Source organism: Pseudophryne corroboree, chromosome 6 (assembly GCF_028390025.1).
Source record: "Pseudophryne corroboree isolate aPseCor3 chromosome 6, aPseCor3.hap2, whole genome shotgun sequence".
NCBI classification, from domain to species: Eukaryota; Metazoa; Chordata; class Amphibia; order Anura; family Myobatrachidae; genus Pseudophryne; species Pseudophryne corroboree.
The window spans coordinates 14,263,698-14,283,133 of NC_086449.1; the positions used below are offsets into that span (position 1 = coordinate 14,263,698).

At 41.6% G+C, this 19,436-nt stretch overlaps 1 protein-coding gene across 1 annotated transcript in view; it reads left to right on the top strand.

Moving 5' to 3' along the window:
* Positions 1-13,968: 13,968 nt before the first annotated feature.
* Positions 13,969-19,436, top strand: part of LOC134933996 (olfactory receptor 2A7-like) — a 43,718-nt gene continuing 38,250 nt past the window's right edge. Inside the window, exons 1-2 of the mRNA XM_063929522.1 lie at positions 13,969-14,071; positions 16,650-16,864. Coding sequence (XP_063785592.1) covers positions 13,969-14,071; positions 16,650-16,864 — 318 coding nt within the window. The remainder of the gene's footprint in view (positions 14,072-16,649; positions 16,865-19,436) is intronic.

Sequence of the window (19,436 nt, forward strand, 5' to 3'; positions counted from 1 at the left end):
GTGCAGCCCACTAGTTTGAAGGCGCTTCAGTGTTTTCTGGGCTTTGCGAATTTTTATAGACGATTTATCGCTGGATTTTCGTCTATAGTGGCGCCCTTGGTGGCACTCACTAAGAAAGGGGCGGATGTTGCACACTGGTCTTGTGAGGCCAAAGCGGCTTTTGCCCATCTCAAAAGGGCATTTGTCTCGGCCAAGGTGCTGCGACACCGAGATCCAGAGCGTCCTTTTGTGGTGGAGGTGGATGCCTCTGAGATGGGTATTGGGGCAGTGCTCTCTCAGATGGGGGTGTCTGATAATCGCCTTCATCCCTGTGCTTACTTTTCCCGTAAATTTTCGCCTGCCGAGATGAATTATGACGTGGGTAACCTGGAATTGTTGGCTATTAAGGATGCACTCGAGGAGTGAAGACACTGGCTTGAGGGGGCTAAGTTTGTGGTCTCAATTCTCACCGACCATAAGAATTTGGCATATTTAGAGTCAGCGAAGCGCCTCAATGCCAGGCAGGCACGATGGGCTTTGTTTTTTGCTCGCTTTAATTTTTTGATAACATATCGTCCTGGGTCAAAAAACATCAAGGCTGATGCGCTCTCGCTGAGTTTTGCTCAAATCCAGGAGACCACCGAGGAGCCATTGCCCATTGTGTCCCCATCATGTATTAAAGTGGGCATTACCCAGGACCTCTTGTCATTAGTCCATAGAGCACAGGAGCAGGCTCCTCCAGACCTTCCGGTAGGTCTTTTGTTTGTGCCTCCTAGGTTAAGACAGCGAGTGTTCCTGGAATTCCATGCCAAGAAATCGGCAGGTCACCCGGGTATTGCCAGAACTCGAGAGTTGCTATCTAGGGCGGTGTGGTGGCCCTCGGTGGCTAGGGATGTGGATCAGTGGGTTCGGGCATGTGACATCTGTGCCCGAAATAAGACTCCTAGAGGGGTTCCTGTTGGCCCATTACATCCACTCTCTATTCCATCTAAGCCATGGACCCACATTTCAATGGATTTTGTGGTGGACTTGCCCAAATCCTCTGGGATGACAGCCATCTGGGTTGTCGTTGACAGGTTTTCGAAGATGGCGCACTTTGTTCCACTGGTTGGGCTGCCATCGGCCAGACGCCTGTCTGAATTATTTATGCTGCATGTTGTGCGCCTCCACGGGTTGCCACTTGATGTGGTCTCTGACCGCAGATCCCAGTTTGTGGCCAAATTCTGGAGGGCATTTTGTTCCGATCTCCAGATTTCTGTCAGCTTGTCGTCAGGCTACCATCCGCAGTCTAATGGGCAGACTGAAAGGGTGAACCAGTCCTTGGAGCAGTTCCTCAGGTGTTATGTCTCCAAGTGTCAGACTGACTGGGTTGCTCATCTGTCCATGGCGGAGTTTGCCTATAGCAACGCGGCTCACTCTGCTACAGGGATCTCTCCCTTCCTTTGTGTGTATGGGCATCATCCTAAGGCCAATTCTTTTGACCCCCTGGACTCCACGCCTGGTGGTTCCTCTGTGGTTTCGGTCCTTAGAGGTATTTGGAGGAAAGTGAAGAAAGCCCTTGTGTCTGTGTCATTGGTGACCAAAAGGGTTTTTGATAAGCGGAAAAGACCCTGCAGCTTCAAATTAGGAGACTTCGTCTGGTTGTCTACCAAGAATTTGAAGTTGAGACAGCCATCTCATAAGTTAGGCCCCCGGTTCATCGGTCCTTATAAGATCACTAGGGTTATCAATCTGGTGGCATTTCAGTTAGATCTACCCCGTTCTTTGGGTATCAATAAAACATTTCATTGTTCCCTTTTAAAACGGGCGATTGGTAATCCTTCTTCCAGTGGAAGACCTTCCCCTCTTCTGATACGTGGCCAGAAGGAGTTTGTTGTTGAAAGGATTCTTGACTCCATGATGGTTCGGGGTCGGCAGTCATTTTTGGTGCACTGGAAGGGGTATGGCCCAGAGGAGCGGTCGTGGGTGCGCAGTTGTGATCTTCATGCCCCCAGACTGATACGCTCTTTCTTCTCGCAGTTCCCCGATAAACCCGGTGGTAGGGGTTGTTTGACCCCTCGTCAGAGGGGGGGTACTGTTAGGGTCTCCTGCCCTGTGCTGCCACGTCGTCATGGCAACCGGGAGACAAGTGTTAGCGGAGTAACCTGAGCGCAGCTGATACTCCGGTTTGGGTCTTTTGTTGTGCAGTGGTTACAGGCTCTGTGCACGGCAGGGGATCCGGTGCTGGTTTTTTTGCTCACAGTCTGTGAGGTCTGAGTGGGGCGTGGACAGCACCTGCTATATAAACCCTCTTCTCAGGTTAGGCAGATGCTGCTGAATCTTTGTTGGTTAGTCAGTTCCTGAAAGTTAGCTAGTACTGTGTAACTTTGTATTTGTTTGTTGCTTACTGCAAATAGGCCTTGGGATTTGGTACTACACTCTGCCAATCCAGACCTAGCAGTAAGACTGGAGTCAGTCGTTTAACCTGCTGGGGTTCTTTTGCTACTCTGTGAACCTAGCAAGTTTGCGGCTGTATTCTCAGACTTGCCTACCAAAATCCTTTCTCACTGTGCAAGGTGTTCTGGTGTCAGTTTAGTGGCAGTAAGCTGAACCAGTGCACTGCAAGTGAGGACTAGGATTGTGGAGACTCTCCTTGTGTCTATTATTCCATCTCTGACCAAGTAGTTTACTGCCACACCCGTTGGTAACCCTTTAGGGTTTTGCTGTTGCCCTTAGCAACAGCATTTCGGGTTCTCTGCGTATTAAATCACAACATCTCGCTTCTTTCCATCTGAGCATTCCTAATACTAGGGAGACACCCAGTTTCTTAGCCTTTGGGCTTCTCTGATCACTTTGTGTTTATTTTGTTACCCTATCACCTTCTGTGTATGTAATGTCATATTCCCCAGTCTGTCTGTGAGTTCATTTGTTTTGCATCCCTCTCCGTTCAGACACCAGTACATTCCTGCTGGCACTGGTGTGCATAACACTCTCTAATAACTTCTTCACTAATTCTTTCCAGATATACCTGTTCTAAAAATGTTTACCATGAATACTAAATTGTTCATCACACACCTTTTTGTGAGTACAGTTGCTTTTGATTCTATGGAATTGAACTTAGAGATATTCAATTTCCAAGTCTCCAAATGACCACTTCTAAAATACACATAGCAACGATGGTGGTTCAGTAAGTACAGTAACAAGACTTTTTATCTGTGTAAAGTTTTCTATGTCCTCTAATTTCCCACCAGGCCAGAGCAGGTAGACCACTGCTTCCCCTCAAGGCCATTAGACTCCACCTCATATAAGTTTTACTGTCAGGGCCGGATTAAGACTTTTGGTGGCCCAGGGGCAACTAACTTGTGGGGGCACCCACTAAAATAATTGAAGCCATAATCCCTCCGGGCACCCAATAACAGCACTGTCCCCTCACCCATGTGACACCTCTCCATCCTCCCAGCATTACCTTTCTGGACACCCTCTCATGAAGTAGCAGCCTTAGCAGGGGTTGGCCGCTATCTGGGTCTCAACATGTTGTCATTGCAGCTGCCACGGGCAGCTCTGGGACAGAGTCTCACAGGATTTAATGTCACAATCCCGCAAGACTGTGTAGTGAGAAGCTCCACGGTGGCCTCTGTTAATCAACAGCTGTGCCATCAATTCTGTGGTGACAGTGTGTTGGGCCTCAAATGTGTGGAGGCCTGGGAACAACTGCCCCTGTCACCCCTCCTTTAATCCAGCCCTGCTTTCTGTCCCAACATCAGTTTAATATGGTGGGGCTGGAGGAAACATGGTCAAACATTGAGGTGCATAGTGTAACCAAATTTCTGCATCTAAAGGGCACCATCTACAGCTAAATATCATTGACAACTTGTCATGGTGTACGGTGATAATGTCATGTCATGGAAACGAGTTTGGTGCACTATTTGTGGTGGACTTGCTTGACCTGCCAGATCCTGCTCATCTTAAATGTCGTGACATTATCAAAAGCAGTGCACCAAATCAAACATGTTTCTGTGACATGATGTTATCATGAATCTCTCCTTTAACTACTTGATACATTAACCATAACTACAATATATAACTAAGATCAGCTCAGCTTATGAGAATTAAGTAATCTGATTAGTTCACAAAATCAGTTAAACCTTAAGAATGTATCTGAGTATTATATAAACGTAGAACAGTTAATAAGCCTAATTAATTGTCGTGGGTTGTGGCTTTAGCAATTAAAACATGGGTTTCTGTTCTTCTGTTCTTTACCTCAGTTATAATTAAAAATTATATATTTTCTTCTGAGTGTTAATTGCTGATGTCTCCCATGATAATAAGAAAACTCCTTTGATTTATTCCTAAGAGAATTATAAAACAATATTTAATACATGAAGTTTGACAGTAGATACTGTGAACACCTCTCTTTCCTCCAAGGATGTTGGCTTCTGCTTGGGGAAATATGGAATTTTCACAAATTTATATTATCTATGTATCCACTTTCACAGTATGATTTAAGTATTCTGAACTACAGTTATTGACGGAGGCAAGGATCATGGGCAATGGTAAAGTACAATGAATATTACCTTAACCTTTCTAAGCTTAACATTTTCATGTCTATTGATATTTACAATATTCAATTTATTGTCACATTTTTAAATCAAAAGGAATTATGGACTACAATTTCTCAAAAGAAAAAAGTTGAGTGTTGTCCACAGTCATTTATCTAATATTTTTTTTTTTTTTCAGAATACAGCTAATGCAGAATCTGATTAGTTGCTACTGTATGTGGAACTGACCCACTAGTCCTTTTTGGAAGGTTTGATAAGTTTGAGACATATCCCCCTATGTGACAAAGCACCCCTCATCCAATACTGGCCCCACAAATGTGATAAAGTTTTCAGTGTACTCCCTAGACATCCACAAACATGAGACATTAATACAATAAAACTACTTTATGATGTTTGAGAACTGGATAATTAGTAGCATGTCTGTGCAGCCAACAAATCTACAGCAACTGTTTTATGTTATCATGTCAATGAGGACCAAAATCTCCCATAATGAATCCAGCACCTTGTTTAATAAATATTATTATATTGTCATTAGAACTTTTTTTCAGGAGACCATTTGGATTCCATCCTACTACTTAAATTGATTAGATGTGATGTGTTAATTCAGTAAAGAGGTTTGTGCAAAAATAGCCCCTAATTAAAATTGTGGCATTACAACACATATATTTAGTTTTTGACTATTTTGGTTGATCTATAACTATAATGGACATGGCATTCAAACAATGTGGTCCCTCTTATATAGTCAAATCCTTTACAATATCTTTCTTTACATGGCCTTGCCATATCGTCATACTGTATACTTTCTTTTATTCAAAAATTCTCAAATATTGTTTGGTCAGTATAGTATTTTTTTTTAGCAAATCGGCTTTAATTTTATTTCATTTTAGGAGACACTCAAGGACAACCAAACAGTGGTGGAAGAATTCCTACTTCTCGGATTTCAAAATCTCTACAAATTCCAAATCCCTTTCTTTCTTTTTCTTTCAATTGTGTATGCCATGACAGTAGCGGGGAATTTTCTGATTATTTCATTGGTATCAGCCTGTCAGAATCTTCAAACTCCAATGTACATATTTCTCAGTCATCTATCTCTCTGTGACATCCTAATCAGCACAAATGTTACTCCAAATACGCTACGGGTCATTTTACAAGGCAAGACAACCATGTCATTCCTTTCATGCATCACTCAGTTTTATTTTGCCGCTTCATCAGCAGTTATAGAATGCTGTGTCCTAACGGTGATGTCCTACGACCGATACTTGGCCATTTGTTGCCCACTGCGTTACACATCTGTAATGAACACCAGGCTTCCTCATTACCTTGTTACATGTGCATGGGTTATAGGCTTTGGCCAAGCATTACTGACTAATGTGCTAGTACTTCATCTGCAGTTTTGTGGACCAAATATCATTGATCACTTCTTTTGTGATCTCAGCCCCATCCTTGAACTATCATGCTCTGACACATTAGTCGTCCAAATTGAGGTGTCAGCTGTGTCCTTTGTGATGTGTTTTTCCCAGATTCTCTTTATAATTATCACCTATATCTGCATCTTTAATTCCATCCTTCACATCTCCTCTGTCACAGGAAGGAAAAAAGTCTTCTCCACATGCAGTTCCCACCTGGCTGTTGTCTGCCTCTATTATGGAACCTTAATCATCCTCTATGTTGCTCCATCAAGAAGTTATTCATCTAGTTTTAATAAGATCTTGTCTTTATTAAACTGTTCTGTTACTCCTCTGTTTAATACTATCATATACAGTCTAAGAAACAAAGAGATAGCAGCCGCCATAAAGAAACTCATAAAACCTCATTTATATACGTAATCCTAAGAAGGGCTTTAAAAAAATGTCAACATATTTTACATCTTCTCAGACAGAATTTTTTGTTTGAAATTAACATGTTAGATAACATTCTTGTTTTCATGTGACAGCTGTGAGGGGATGGAAGATGGGCCACGGAGAAGGGGAAAATTTGAGTGTGAGTTGGCAATGATGAGGGGGCATTGAAATAGATTTATTGCATTAGAGAAAATAATGGAAGGGACAATTGACAAGGGGATGATGAGTAAGGCAAGAGAAAGGGAGAAGAGAAAAATGGAAACCATATGAGGTGATGTCGGAGATAACTGTAGAGGAGCAGTGAGTGCATGTGGGTGAAAAAGGAAGAGCAAAATGTGAAATGACTGCAAGGAGGAAAGTGGAATAAGGCAGTATGGCTGGAGTTTAGAAGAGTATACTGTACAATACAATGCATAGAAATAAGGTACAAAGGAGGCAGTACAGCTGAGCCTACATGATCAAGAGTAATAAAGCATAAAAATATTAGTGAAGATTATCAAGATGGGAGCAACAGTCTGTGGATCAAGGGAGGAAGAGTGGTGGGACTCAAGATAGCACAGGAGACAAGCTAAATAATGGATCCAGTTAATGGATTATGCAAAAGGTGAGCAGATGGAGGTAGCAGGTCCAATTAAATGCAGAGCAAAAGCAGTCAGTGTGGTAAGTAAGGAGATGTCAGTGGAGATAAGTTGAGCGGTGGTGGCCAACATAGAGCAGAACCGTGGCAAGGCTGAAGCAGTGAATGTCCAGAGGGGTGGCTGGTGAAGATATGCAAATCAGTGGCAAGTCAAAGTGGTGGAGGTATTATTAGGGCATGTCTGAGGGAGTATCGATCTGACCTGATGTAGAAACCGTGATGGTAACCAGTAGGACTGCTATTAAAATTATGGGGCTCAATACAAATGGAACATGCTATAATGCTCAGTACCGACATGTGCCACATGCCCCTCAGGCCATTTCAGATGACCCTCAGATCTTGAAACATGCTATCAGACATGTTTATACACACACATTAATTAGAAAAAAAAATAAAAAAAAATATGTTGAGTGGGGTCAGAGGCATAAGGCAAAGATGATGAAGGGGCAGAGGCACATCTAACAAAAAGTGCAGGGGGAAACATAGGAAGGAGGGATTTGAGGCAACTTCAGATTGCCTCTATTCCTTTTTTTTATAACTGGCCATAAGAAGCAGGTGGGAGGATATTATTATTATTATCCTTTATTTATATGGTGCCACAAGGGTTCCACAGCTCCCAATTACAGAGTACATATGCACATACTGTAATCAAAACAGAAAATACCGTGACTTAAGGGGGATACTCACGGAGCGATATTCTAAGAAATCTGACTAGATTGCTTAGAATTTAAGCATTATCGCTCCGTGTGTACCCCCTACAGTGATAGCGATGCACAGCCCTGTGCATCGCTACCGCTGCTGCTAGATTGGCCTGCATGCAGGCCAATCTAGCCGGCCTCTCACTTCACCCGCTGGGTGAAGTGAGCGGCCCCCGTCTCCTCCGGCACGCTCAGCACACATCGCGCTGTGCTGAGCGGCGGGAGAGATATGTGCTGAGCGGTTCACTCAGCACACATCTCTCTCACATCGGCCAGTGAGTGCTGGCCTTTACAGTTGAAGACAACATAGGACAAGTGCAGGGTAACTAAGCATAAATACACCAGTAAACAACATAGAGATAAGTTCCAAGGTGGCCAAAAAAACTGCGGGATTTGGGCAGTTGAGGATTTTTAAAGTAAGAAAATGATAAGCACATGAGGGAAGAGGGCCCTACTCGTGAGAGCTTACATTCTAAGGGGGATAGATAGAACAGTGGGCATTGACACAGGAGCAACTGGTCCACGCTGAAGCCCCATGAGATGGGGATACCCATCTGAGCAAGGCGCCAGAGGAGGACATTGGCAGGAAGCTAAGTGGTAGACTAGAGCAAGTGCATATCTAATTAAGGCCCGAAAGTCAGAGGATGGAAAAATCAGCACCCAATAAGAGAGTAAAAAAGCACACATCTGCTCATTTTCAGTAACTGAAGTATAATATTGCAATCAATATTAAAAGTACATTTTCAAATACAACATTGCAAGTGCCAAGCTAACAGTTAGTGTGTCAGATAGTGCAAAAGTTATTATAATACAATTGAAGAGGTGAGTGCATAAAGGTGTTTTGTAACAATTTCCTGTAAAAAAATTTTTTTTAATGGTTGAAGGTGTTACAGTATGACCTACTGTAGGGATTATAGTAACAGTGTTTTTTTAAATGTTGGTGTACTTACTAATATAGTGTAGTGTACTCACTGGTATATTTTGCATATAAAAGTGCTAAGTACAATTAATAAGTCAGTTTTTAGTGGATAAAGGTGTTATGTCTATGTTAGATGCCCATAAAACCTTTCCTCTTTCAACTTGACAAAAGTGGTTGTACGTAGTACCTTTATCCACGCCTTGCTGTGATCAAACTTGCTACTGTACATAGCACCATCACTTCTATATTTTAAGATTATACCAGTGTCTGTCATAATGTCTGTAAAAGTGTTATCATTTTATTTGTTTTTTTTCATTGTGTTACCATTAATAGTATTACTCCAATAAGTACATTGTTGAGGGGAAAATTGAAGGTTAAAATGAGTTTGGAACAAGCAGCAAAATGATGATAGCAGTAATTATGGCTACATTATTAAAGAAATTGGGACCAATTTATCAATATATTTTCTACTAAAATAATATGAAAATGGGTGATGAAAGGATGGGAATCATTTAATGTTTCATTGGAACCAGTCAGTCAGTTGGTTCCACTGGGCATAATTCATGTTTGTATGCAATGCCAATATTCTTGCAACTGAGTGTTTATCGGTAGATGGTGATTGAACTGTACACATGCCAAGGCACCTTTGCTATGCCACTCGCATTAAGACGTTATACTGTATGCATAGTGATTGACAGGAAGAGAACGCTTGGGGTAGGTAACAGGGAGTGGAGGCAAAAACGCAGGCATGCCTCAGCAGTTTTTGGCCACGTATCTGCCTTCAACAGCGATAATGTATGTAGAGAAACATGGAGCCAGCATCACTACAACTGTGGACAGTCTGTGCGACCATAGACTCACTTGAGGAGTCGGTGTTCCTCATTATTGCATCAATTCTGCATTCTGTATGTGTATAAAGTTGCTGAGAACTTCACAATGGCTCCGGTGGAAATTTTTTGGGCTTCAGTTGCACTTGCAATGATTTGAAAGCACGTAGGCTGAAAATTCATGGCTGCATAGACAGCCCAATGTGTGGCTGCAGCTACTCTCACTGTCTGGTGCTTTGGGCTGTTGGCTTGCTCTCTCCGCATTCCCAACAAATTAGGAGACTGGGCTGCTACTGGGCCCATGCTCATGCTGGGTTTGTTGGTTAACAGAGTGATAGGCACTCAAGTCTGCCAATCAGAAGCAGCACATAGGCAAGCTGGTTGGCTTCTATTAGTAATTGACCATTGAGTGACACTGCATTTGCTGAGGTGAGTTGAGGAGCAGAGAGAGAGGAGACGGAGTGCGTGAGGTGAAGGAGACTAAAGATGAGTGTGGAGAGAAGATTCAAAAAAATAGAAGACAAGGATTGGTGAAGTCAGCACTGGAGTATTGGACAAAAAAAAATAACTTGAGAAAGATGCTGTGAGGCAGAGTGAAAATTGAGAAGGATATGAGATAAAGGGATAGAGTCTGCCTGAGATACTGTCACTGAGTATGACTTATTTGTGGAGGTCAGAGCAGAACTTGGAGAGCAGAGGACTTAAAGGCACCATATAATAGAACTAAAACATCCTAATTCGGATCCAGTCCTACAGCACAGGTATACCACCACCCATCCCACATATTTTACTCAGATGGTAATTTGCCTACAGATGTTTCCAGGGATGAATGTACAACTATGCTTAGTAATGATGAAGTATTATGTGAAGAAAGTAGGTTGAAAAATAGGAAGTGAATGAAAATGCAGAGAAAACATCAATGAAGTACTACTTCAAGACAAAATGTTTCCAGAAAAACACTATTCAATAAAACGATCATCAAACACAGATCTCTGGAAAAAAAATGGAAAGCAGTTTTAGCTAGAGAAAAGGGACATTAATAAAGTTTGAAAGACCGGTATTCGGTGTAACAAAACTTGTAGGTCGAAATGTTCTCAGAAATTAACTGATAATCAGCAAAAAAAAAAAATTAACAGCATACAGATGTGTCCTCATACATCTATCTGCCAGGCCTCATTCAAATCCGTGCCTCCTGGGTGTATTTATGGGTGTCCTTTTTTTTGTTTGCAGAAATTGTGTCTTAGTCACAATGCAATGCTATTAGGACACACAGGGAGACTGTGCTGAGAAATGTGATATACAGATGTGTCCCTTTGCATCTTCGCATTGCAGATAAACAATCCTGGCATATCATATGTATGCTCCCGCAAAACGGTACTTCAACTCCCATGATCACTAACCATGAAGCTCTGTGTGATTGCAGACAGCAGGAGTGTTCAATGTAAGCATGAGTATCGGGCTTTCATACTCCTGCTATCTGTAGTAATAGAAGGCTGTTCTCATCAGTGGTAGTAGGTGCATGCATATGCACAGACCCACAATTATAAGCAAATTAATGGTGGCAAGGCGGTGCGCATACCCGCTATGTGTTCGTATTGCAGGAATGCCATGCCATGCCGCATTTTAGGGCAAGGATGTGCAAGGACGCATATGTATGACACTTGTATACTGTGTTTGACTGAGTCTATGTATGGAGCGGAATAGAACTTGTTTTGGGAAAAATATGCTGCTGCTACATTGTAGCACTTCGTATGCCTCATTGATCAGCACAGTATCCTAGCACGTCCTAGTCACATTGTGATTAAGATGCATTTTTAGCAAGAAACATGTAACAAAGACAGCCGATGCTAGTAGAGTTTCAAGGGACCTGCTGCGCTAATAGAGGCTGTTTGTCATGACTGCAGCACCGATGTATGAGAGCACTACTGTATCATAAATTAGACATTAACACAAAAAAACTAGTATTGCTGTAAAGCCTGTTACTAGCAAAACCTAAATCGATTTCTCATGATCACATAGTCACTTACAACAACACAGTTTAGAAGATGTGGTGCAGAAGGTCTACATTCATTAGCTCAACCCTATATGCAGTGGCGCATGCAGGGGGGGTTCCGAGTACCCAGAAACCCCCCCTGATCGGCTAAATTCTTTTCATACAAACCATGACCGGCTCAGATGAGCCACCGCATGCCCGTCCACCAGAGATGCCAGCTGCCACAGTCACTGTTATAGTGCTCGGGCACCGTAGCGGCCGGCTGTGACCTGCTGTATGGTTATGTGGTGTTACTCAGAGGTCACGCACGCTACGTCATCTGCCAGCCTTCCCAACCAGTCCTGCTTTGTTGGGCTCTGTTCCGATGCTGAGAGGGAATTCTCCTGTGCTGCTCCTCACTGCTCTTATACTGAGATGGAAACTTCAGCTGTAAATTGAGGTTGGAGCTAGTGTTTTTTTTATTTTTTATTTGATTGCAGGGGTGTGGCTGTTTAGAATTATTTCTGTTTGTGTATGTTTACAATGTGTGGAATTACGATGGGGTACAATGTATGGCATTACTACACGTGGGCACAGTGTGTGGCATTACTATGGGGAACAGTGTGTGGTTTATTTAGTGTGGGGAACAGTGTGTGGAATTACTATTACTATGTGTTATTACTGTGGGGGTGAATGTATTTGTTTTTTTTTCTACAGGCGCCAATGTGTTTTATTTCTGTTAATATTTGTTATTATATATTTGATTAATAAAAAACAAACAGGCAGTGTGCCTTGGAAATTTTAAAATGTTGTTTAGTGTGCCAAAAGTATAAAAAGGTAAAAAAATCACTGGCATAGACTGTTCAGAGGACCTGGCTTCCTAGCCCCGGGTACAGTATGTGTGTACAGTATGTAAGTGGTGTGTTTTGTGTGTGTGTGTAATGTATACATGTGTGTGTGATACACACATACAAAATAGATATACATTTTTTATACACACACACACATAATATATATATATATACATATATATATATATATATATACCCCCTACTGAAACCCCCCATCCCCAGTAAATCCTGTGTTTGCCCCATGATATGGTAGACAGACAAAAGGTTGACATGGACAAAGGTCAAAATATGAAAGGTCAACACCTTAAAAAGGTCAACACGTGCAAAATGGTCAACATATTGTTTTTTTGTATTTTTGGGGTTTGTTTGGGTAGTTTTTTCATCTGGAATTACCATTCACTCAGCGCAAGGTTACTAAAGGTTATGATTTGGGACATGGACAGTCAAGGAAGAAATAAGTCCAAAAATATTAAAAAAACACAGCAAAAAATGTGTCAACCATATGCGTGTTGACCACTGTCATGTCAAACATATTAACCTGTGGACCTTTTGAACCTGTCAACATTTTCCGGTGTCGACTTTTCATATGTCAACATCTTACCCACGTCGACCTTTTGTCCATGTCGACCTTGCATCTTTCAATGATATGGGGTTAACCTGAGGACTGTTGACTTAAAGTCTGTAAACCTATAGTCCGGATCCCCTATTGAGAATCTATGTAAAAGTGTCAGGTGAGGATCGTACAAATTTTGTAAAAAAAAAAAAAGATATTATCCAGAACAAACTAAAGGTAGGTAGGGCAGCGTCATCATCTGACAAAAGAGGAAACATTCAAGTAGACCTCATGCACTAAATGACAATATAAAAACATGAATAGCCATACTCAAAAATTTCCAGTAAACTCGTCTTATTATTCTCGCAACAAAAACCCCAACAGGATGTATTTATCACTTTTACTGAGCATAAATAATATGTATCAGCTATATATTGAAGAATTTAACCCAGAGAAACTTGATACTTATTACTTTGTCACACAGTCTTTATACAGACATATTTTTTCAACAAAACTCAATTTAGATTTCGGTCAAGATAGTTGCTCCACTTGTGATTTTGGTCCATCTAAAGAAGACCACAAAGAAAATTACACAGCAGATGATGCCTTTGGCAAGGCTGACAACATTAAAAGCTTTTTAATTACAGCAATTATGGTTCTATAAACTTTGAAAAACACGCAATACAGATGTGTCCTCATACATCATTGCTGAAGTCACGCCAAACTGCCCATTTTCGTGTGCCAGGTTCTGAGAGATTGCAGTAGAATTGGGCACCTTTTTTGCATCTTTTTATGTTGCAAACATGTGTCTTAGTTGCTATGCAGTGGATTGTGCAATGGACTGTCGTGATTAATGCAATATGCAACACTTGAATATTTGTGTGATACTGAGTCTCTGAATCTGTATACACAGTGCTACAATGCACTGGACGTGACTTTTTTCCATACCAAGTTTTATTGTGCTTCATATACAGACTCAGTTTCACATAGATATACAAGTGTTGCATATCAAATTAATCAGCACTGTCTCCTGGTGCATCCTTGTTGAAACTTAGATGTATTATTGGTAAGAAAAGATGCCCAATGCTAATGTTGCACAGGACCTGGCAGCTCACTGACACTAGGCACATTGTATGTCGCGTATTGAGTCTAGATGTTTGAGGACACATCTGTAAGTTCAGATGGGGACAAGACTTACATTATGTGCTTAGGTGGCCAGAACATATTGGTTGCCAAGGTGGTGAAGAGATTGCAAGGTGATTTGGACATTTTTATAAACAAGCAAAAGAAAAAAAAGGAAGGAAACATCGTATAATGGGGGTAATTCCAAGTTGATCGCAGCAGGATTTTTGATAGCAATTGGGCAAAATCATGTGCACTGCAGGGGAGGCAGATATAACATTTGCAGAGAGAATTAGATTTGGGTGGGTTATTTTGTTTCTGTGCAGGGTAAATACTGGCTGCTTTATTTTTACACTGCAAATTAGATTGCAGATTGAACACACCACACCCAAATCTAACTCTCTCTGCACATGTTATATCTGCCTCCTCTTCAGTGCACATGGTTTTGCCCAATTGCTAACAGAATTCCTGCTGCGATCAACTTGGAATTACCCCCATTATGGTCTGATTTATGTGCAGGCTAGAACAAAAACTTTCCTATGTTGTGCCCATATCAACTAATGCTACTAAAGTATAAGGTACTTTGAAGTTATGGATGAGTTCCCAGAGTTGGGAAATTCTTACTTAGAAGCAGAGATTTTGGCTGATTAAAGAAATTATGGCATAAACACGAAAATTTATTTACTCCACATCAATATTGCAAATTAGTAAGAAGTACAAAAACTTCTAAAGCTATACTAATAAACATGGACAATAACTTCAGAACTGTAAATGAGTTACCTAACAATTTCAGATTATTACTTGTAAGAAATATTAAAAAGTTAATTTCCATGACGGAGTAAAATAGATCTGCATAAGTAAATATGGAAGCCATTTGTACAAAGAGATATAGGATGAATTCACACCCTTTAAAGAATATTGAAATTTAAAGATGAAAGGAAAGGAGCATCACAAGTACTATAAAACCAGAATAAGTAAATTTGAAGAGAAAAGCAGAGACAAGTAAAACTGTGTCTGAGGAATAAATACAGAATTTGTGAGCGCAGATGAAGTTTAGAGTAAAATAACACCACTGGTTCTATGAAAGGTTATTTGGTGGGGTGGTCTTCAGTATGCCGGCTGTCGGGATCCCGGCGCACAGTATACCAGCGCCGGAATCCCAACAGCCGGCATACCAACACTTATTCTCCCTCGTGGGGGTCCACGACCCCCCTGGAGGGAGAATAAAATAGCGTGCCACCATGCCCGCAGCGTGGTGAGCGCAGCGAGCCTGCAAGGGGCTCATTTGCGCTCACCACACTGTCGGTATGCAGTCAGTCGGCTCCCGGCGCCGGTATGCTGGTCACCGGGAGCCCGACCGCCGGTATACCATACTACACCCATTTGGTGAAGGTAGTGCAGGAGATCAAAACAAAAAGAAGAGAAAACATGTTTTTTGCTGTTTTCTCTCATAAATTCTTCAATAATTCGCTCCAGATATCCCTTTTCTAAAAAAAAGTTTACCATAGAAACTAAGTGTACTCTTCACACACCTTTTCATCACTTAAACTCCTTTTCATTCTTTGTAATTCTGACTAAGAAATATTTGGTTTCCAGCTCTCCATATGACCACTTCTAAAATATATATACTGTAGCTATTTATATTTACTTCCTTTAATTAGCAGCAAGTATTGAACTTAAGTTTATCAGCGTCTAAGATAATATGCAAATATTATATTCTCCTCTCATGAATCTAAAGGGCCCTACAGATACTGTATGCCGATCCGCCGCCGAGCTGCCCGACGGCGGAAACGGCCGACGAGCGACCCGGCGGCGGGGGGGCAGTGACGGGGGGAGGGAAGTTTCTTCACTCCCCCCCGTCACCCAGCTGCATTGAAGTGCAGGCAAATATGGACGAGATCGTCCATATTGGCCTGCATGTACAGCCGACGGGGGACCAGCGATGAACGAGCGAGGGGACGCGCATCGTTCATCGCTGGAGCCTCCACACTGAAACATATGAACGAGTTCTCGTTCATTTATGAACGAGATCGTTCATATCTTTCAAAAAATTGGCCAGTGTGTAGGGCCTATTAGAACCAAACAATAATTTTTCTTTTTTTAATTTATCTATTACCAGTGATTTATATAGTGAACACATATCCAGCAGCAGTTTACAGAGAAAATATTTGCCCATGCACATCAGTCCCGGCCCCAGTGGAGCTTGCAATCTATATTACCTACCACATGTACACACACAGACATTCATACTAGCGTTAATTTTGTTGGGAGCTAATTAACCTACCAGTATATTTTTGGATTTTGAGAGGAAACCGGAGTGCCCAGAAGAAAACCACACAAGCATGGGAAGAATATACAAACTCCAAACAGTTAGGGCCATCGTGGGATTTAACCCATGACCTCAGTGCTGTGAGGCAGTAATGCTAACCATTACACCATCCGTGCTGCACAATTTTGCTGTACATATTTCATAAACAATTATAAACAAATTATAACTGTCCCTCAAAATAACACTGTCATATACTGTACAGGGTCTGTCCAGAAAGTAATGAGACTGATTTTTTCATGCAATGGAGAACAGGTGCATGGCAGAGCTGTTGGGCAGGTTGGGTGTAGGGGTGTCTCAGCTACACATTTATGGCAGTGGCAAATGCCTGTGAACCTTTACAGTGTATTGATTGAGCTGTAAACAAACTTTCCTTTTTTACCTAGGTCGAAGTTCGAGATGGAGTGTACAATCAATCAATGATATGCAATCAAGTTTTGTGCTAAACTCAGGAAATCGGGTACCAGTATGCTTGCCATTCTTTGAGGAGGACAGTAAGGACGTTAAGGAAGAACTACGCTCTGGACTGCCTTCAACATACCAAAATGAGCAAAATGTGGACAAAGTGCCAGACGTTTTGAACACTGACTATCGTTTGAGTGTTAGAATAATATCAGAAAGGTTGGGACTTTCAAAAACTACTGTATAAGAGATCTTGACAAATGAATTAGCGATGCGAGAGGTGTGTGCCCGATTGGTTCATAAGGTTTTCACTAATGATAAAAAAGACAAATGTGTGGCAAACTTTTGGAGTATGTGCAAACTGAGCCAATTTTTTTTTTTTACAGAGTGATAATAGGTGATGAAACTTAGATCTTTGAGTATGATCCGGAGACCAAAAGGCAAAGTGCAGAGTGGCACACCCCATCATTACCTCACCCCCAAAAAAGCAAAATTAGCAAATCAAAGACCAAATCCATGCTCATTGTCTTTTTCAACTCCAAGGGTGAGGTCCACAAGGAATTTCTACCTACCGGCCAAAGTGTCAATGGTGCATTTTACACAGGAGTGCTCAATCAGTTGAGAAAGGAGATTGCCACTACTTGGGACCTCCATCACAACCATGCGCTAAGTCACACATTGCTGCAAGTGAGGTAGTTTTTGGCCAAGCACAATGTGATAATGCTGCCTCATCCACCCTACAGTCCAGATCTGGTCCCAGCTGACTTCTTTTTGTTCCCCAGGATCAAACACAGCCTGAAAGGACTCCATTTTCAGACTGTAGACAAGGGCATGCAAGGATGTTCCAGTTAATGCCTTCCGGGAGGCGCACCAAGCTTGGCAGACATGCTGGCAAAGGTATATTGATGCTCAAGGGTCATACTTTGAAGATTATTAACCCTATGTATCTGAAAGTTCAATAAAATTTTTTTCCAAGATCTAGTCTCAGTACTTTCTGGGCAGAACCTGTAGATATATATATATATATATATATATATATATATATATATTGTTTAGGAGTGGATCAGTGCGCTCGTCCAGTTCAAGAATGTACCTTACTGCTTTACTATGGTCTCACAACCACAATTAGATCAGTCAAATAATTAGTTCAAGAAATAAAAGATTCTTCCAAATCTGGTGTTTAAGCAAATGGCCAGTAAATCACACTTTCCCTGCTCTATCGGGTGGCTGCTCAGTTCTTCAAAAAGTGCCACTAGGTATGCGTAGCCCAAAAAGAAATCTGAAAACAAAGGAAGAAACAAAAGAATAATATTGCGTACCGGATTATGGCTTGACATAAGGATTGTCAGTCCCCCATTCTTTAGTCCAGGTCTCTACTGGGATCAGATGAATAAATAATTTGTGCGTATCAGTACAGGTACTGTTTCCAGGTCTTCATCGAGGAACTGGTGACTGTACAGCCCTTAGAAGGTATATCAAAGCTTCATTTAATAGTTTATACCAAAAAACAAGTTTATTTAATAAATACACAAAAGTGAATAATAAAAAATATTATAGCTTAGCTTTGATAAGTAGTGGTGAATCAGCAGGTCAGTTTCTGTACAAATTATTTATTCATCTGATCTGATCCCAGTAGAGACCTGGACTAAAGAATGGGGGACCGACAAGCCTTATGTCAAGCCGTTATCCAGTACGCAATATTATTCTTGCATGTGACAGAAGTTATTTAAGAATACTACACCATGGCCCTCATTCCGAGTTGTTCGCTTATTATTATTTTTCCGCTATGAAGCGATTAGTCACAAACTGCGCATGCGCAATGTTCGCAGTGCACCTGCGCCAAGTAAATTTGCACAAAAGTTTGGTATTTTACTCACGGCCTAACAATGTTTTTTCATTGTTCTGCTGACCGTAGTGTGATTGGCAGGAAGTGGGTGTTTTTGGGCGGAAATTGACCGTTTTCTGGGAGTGTGCGAAAAAACGCAGGCGTGTCAGGGAAAAACGTGGGAGTGTCTGGAGAAACGGGGGAGTGGCTGGCCGAACGCTGGGTGTGTTTGTGACGTTAAACCAGGAACTAAACAGACTGAACTGATCGCAGTGGCAGAGTAAGCCTCGAGCTACTCGGAAACTGCAAAGAAATTTCTATTTGCAATTCTGCTAATCTTTCGTTCGCAATTCTGCTAAGCTAAGATTCACTCCCAGAGGGCGGCGGCTTAGTGTGTGCAAAGCTGCTAAAACCAGCTAGCGAGCAAACAAATCGGAATGAGGGCCCATAGACGTTCTTTTGTTTCTTTCTTTGTTTCATATATATATATATATCCATACAGCATAACGCCAGCACTCTGGATGCCCCCCTAGGGCTTGCTTACTCCAGTGCCCTCCATCTGGGTTTGGCAACCCCCATATGTAGATCAACAAATGAGGCCACACTCAGAGATTTGTTGAAAAGCAAACAGGTGTGTATTCAAATCATCACATCACATCAACGTTTCGGGGAACAAATCCCCTTCATCAGGATGAACAAACAGTGCAGAAAGTGAAATGTATAGACAGACTAAATGAAAGGAACACTTTGGGAAAGCCACCAGTAAACAAGCAATGAACACCCACCCAGAGAGGGTCAAAAAATTGGGACCAAGTTTCAAATTTGATCCATTGTCAAACAATGCCTCCCTAAAAACGTTTAATAGATTGTTGGAAGATTCAACTAAGGAGAAAAACACCGGTGGTATATAATAATCTCACACCAAATGAACATACGCCCCTTAAAG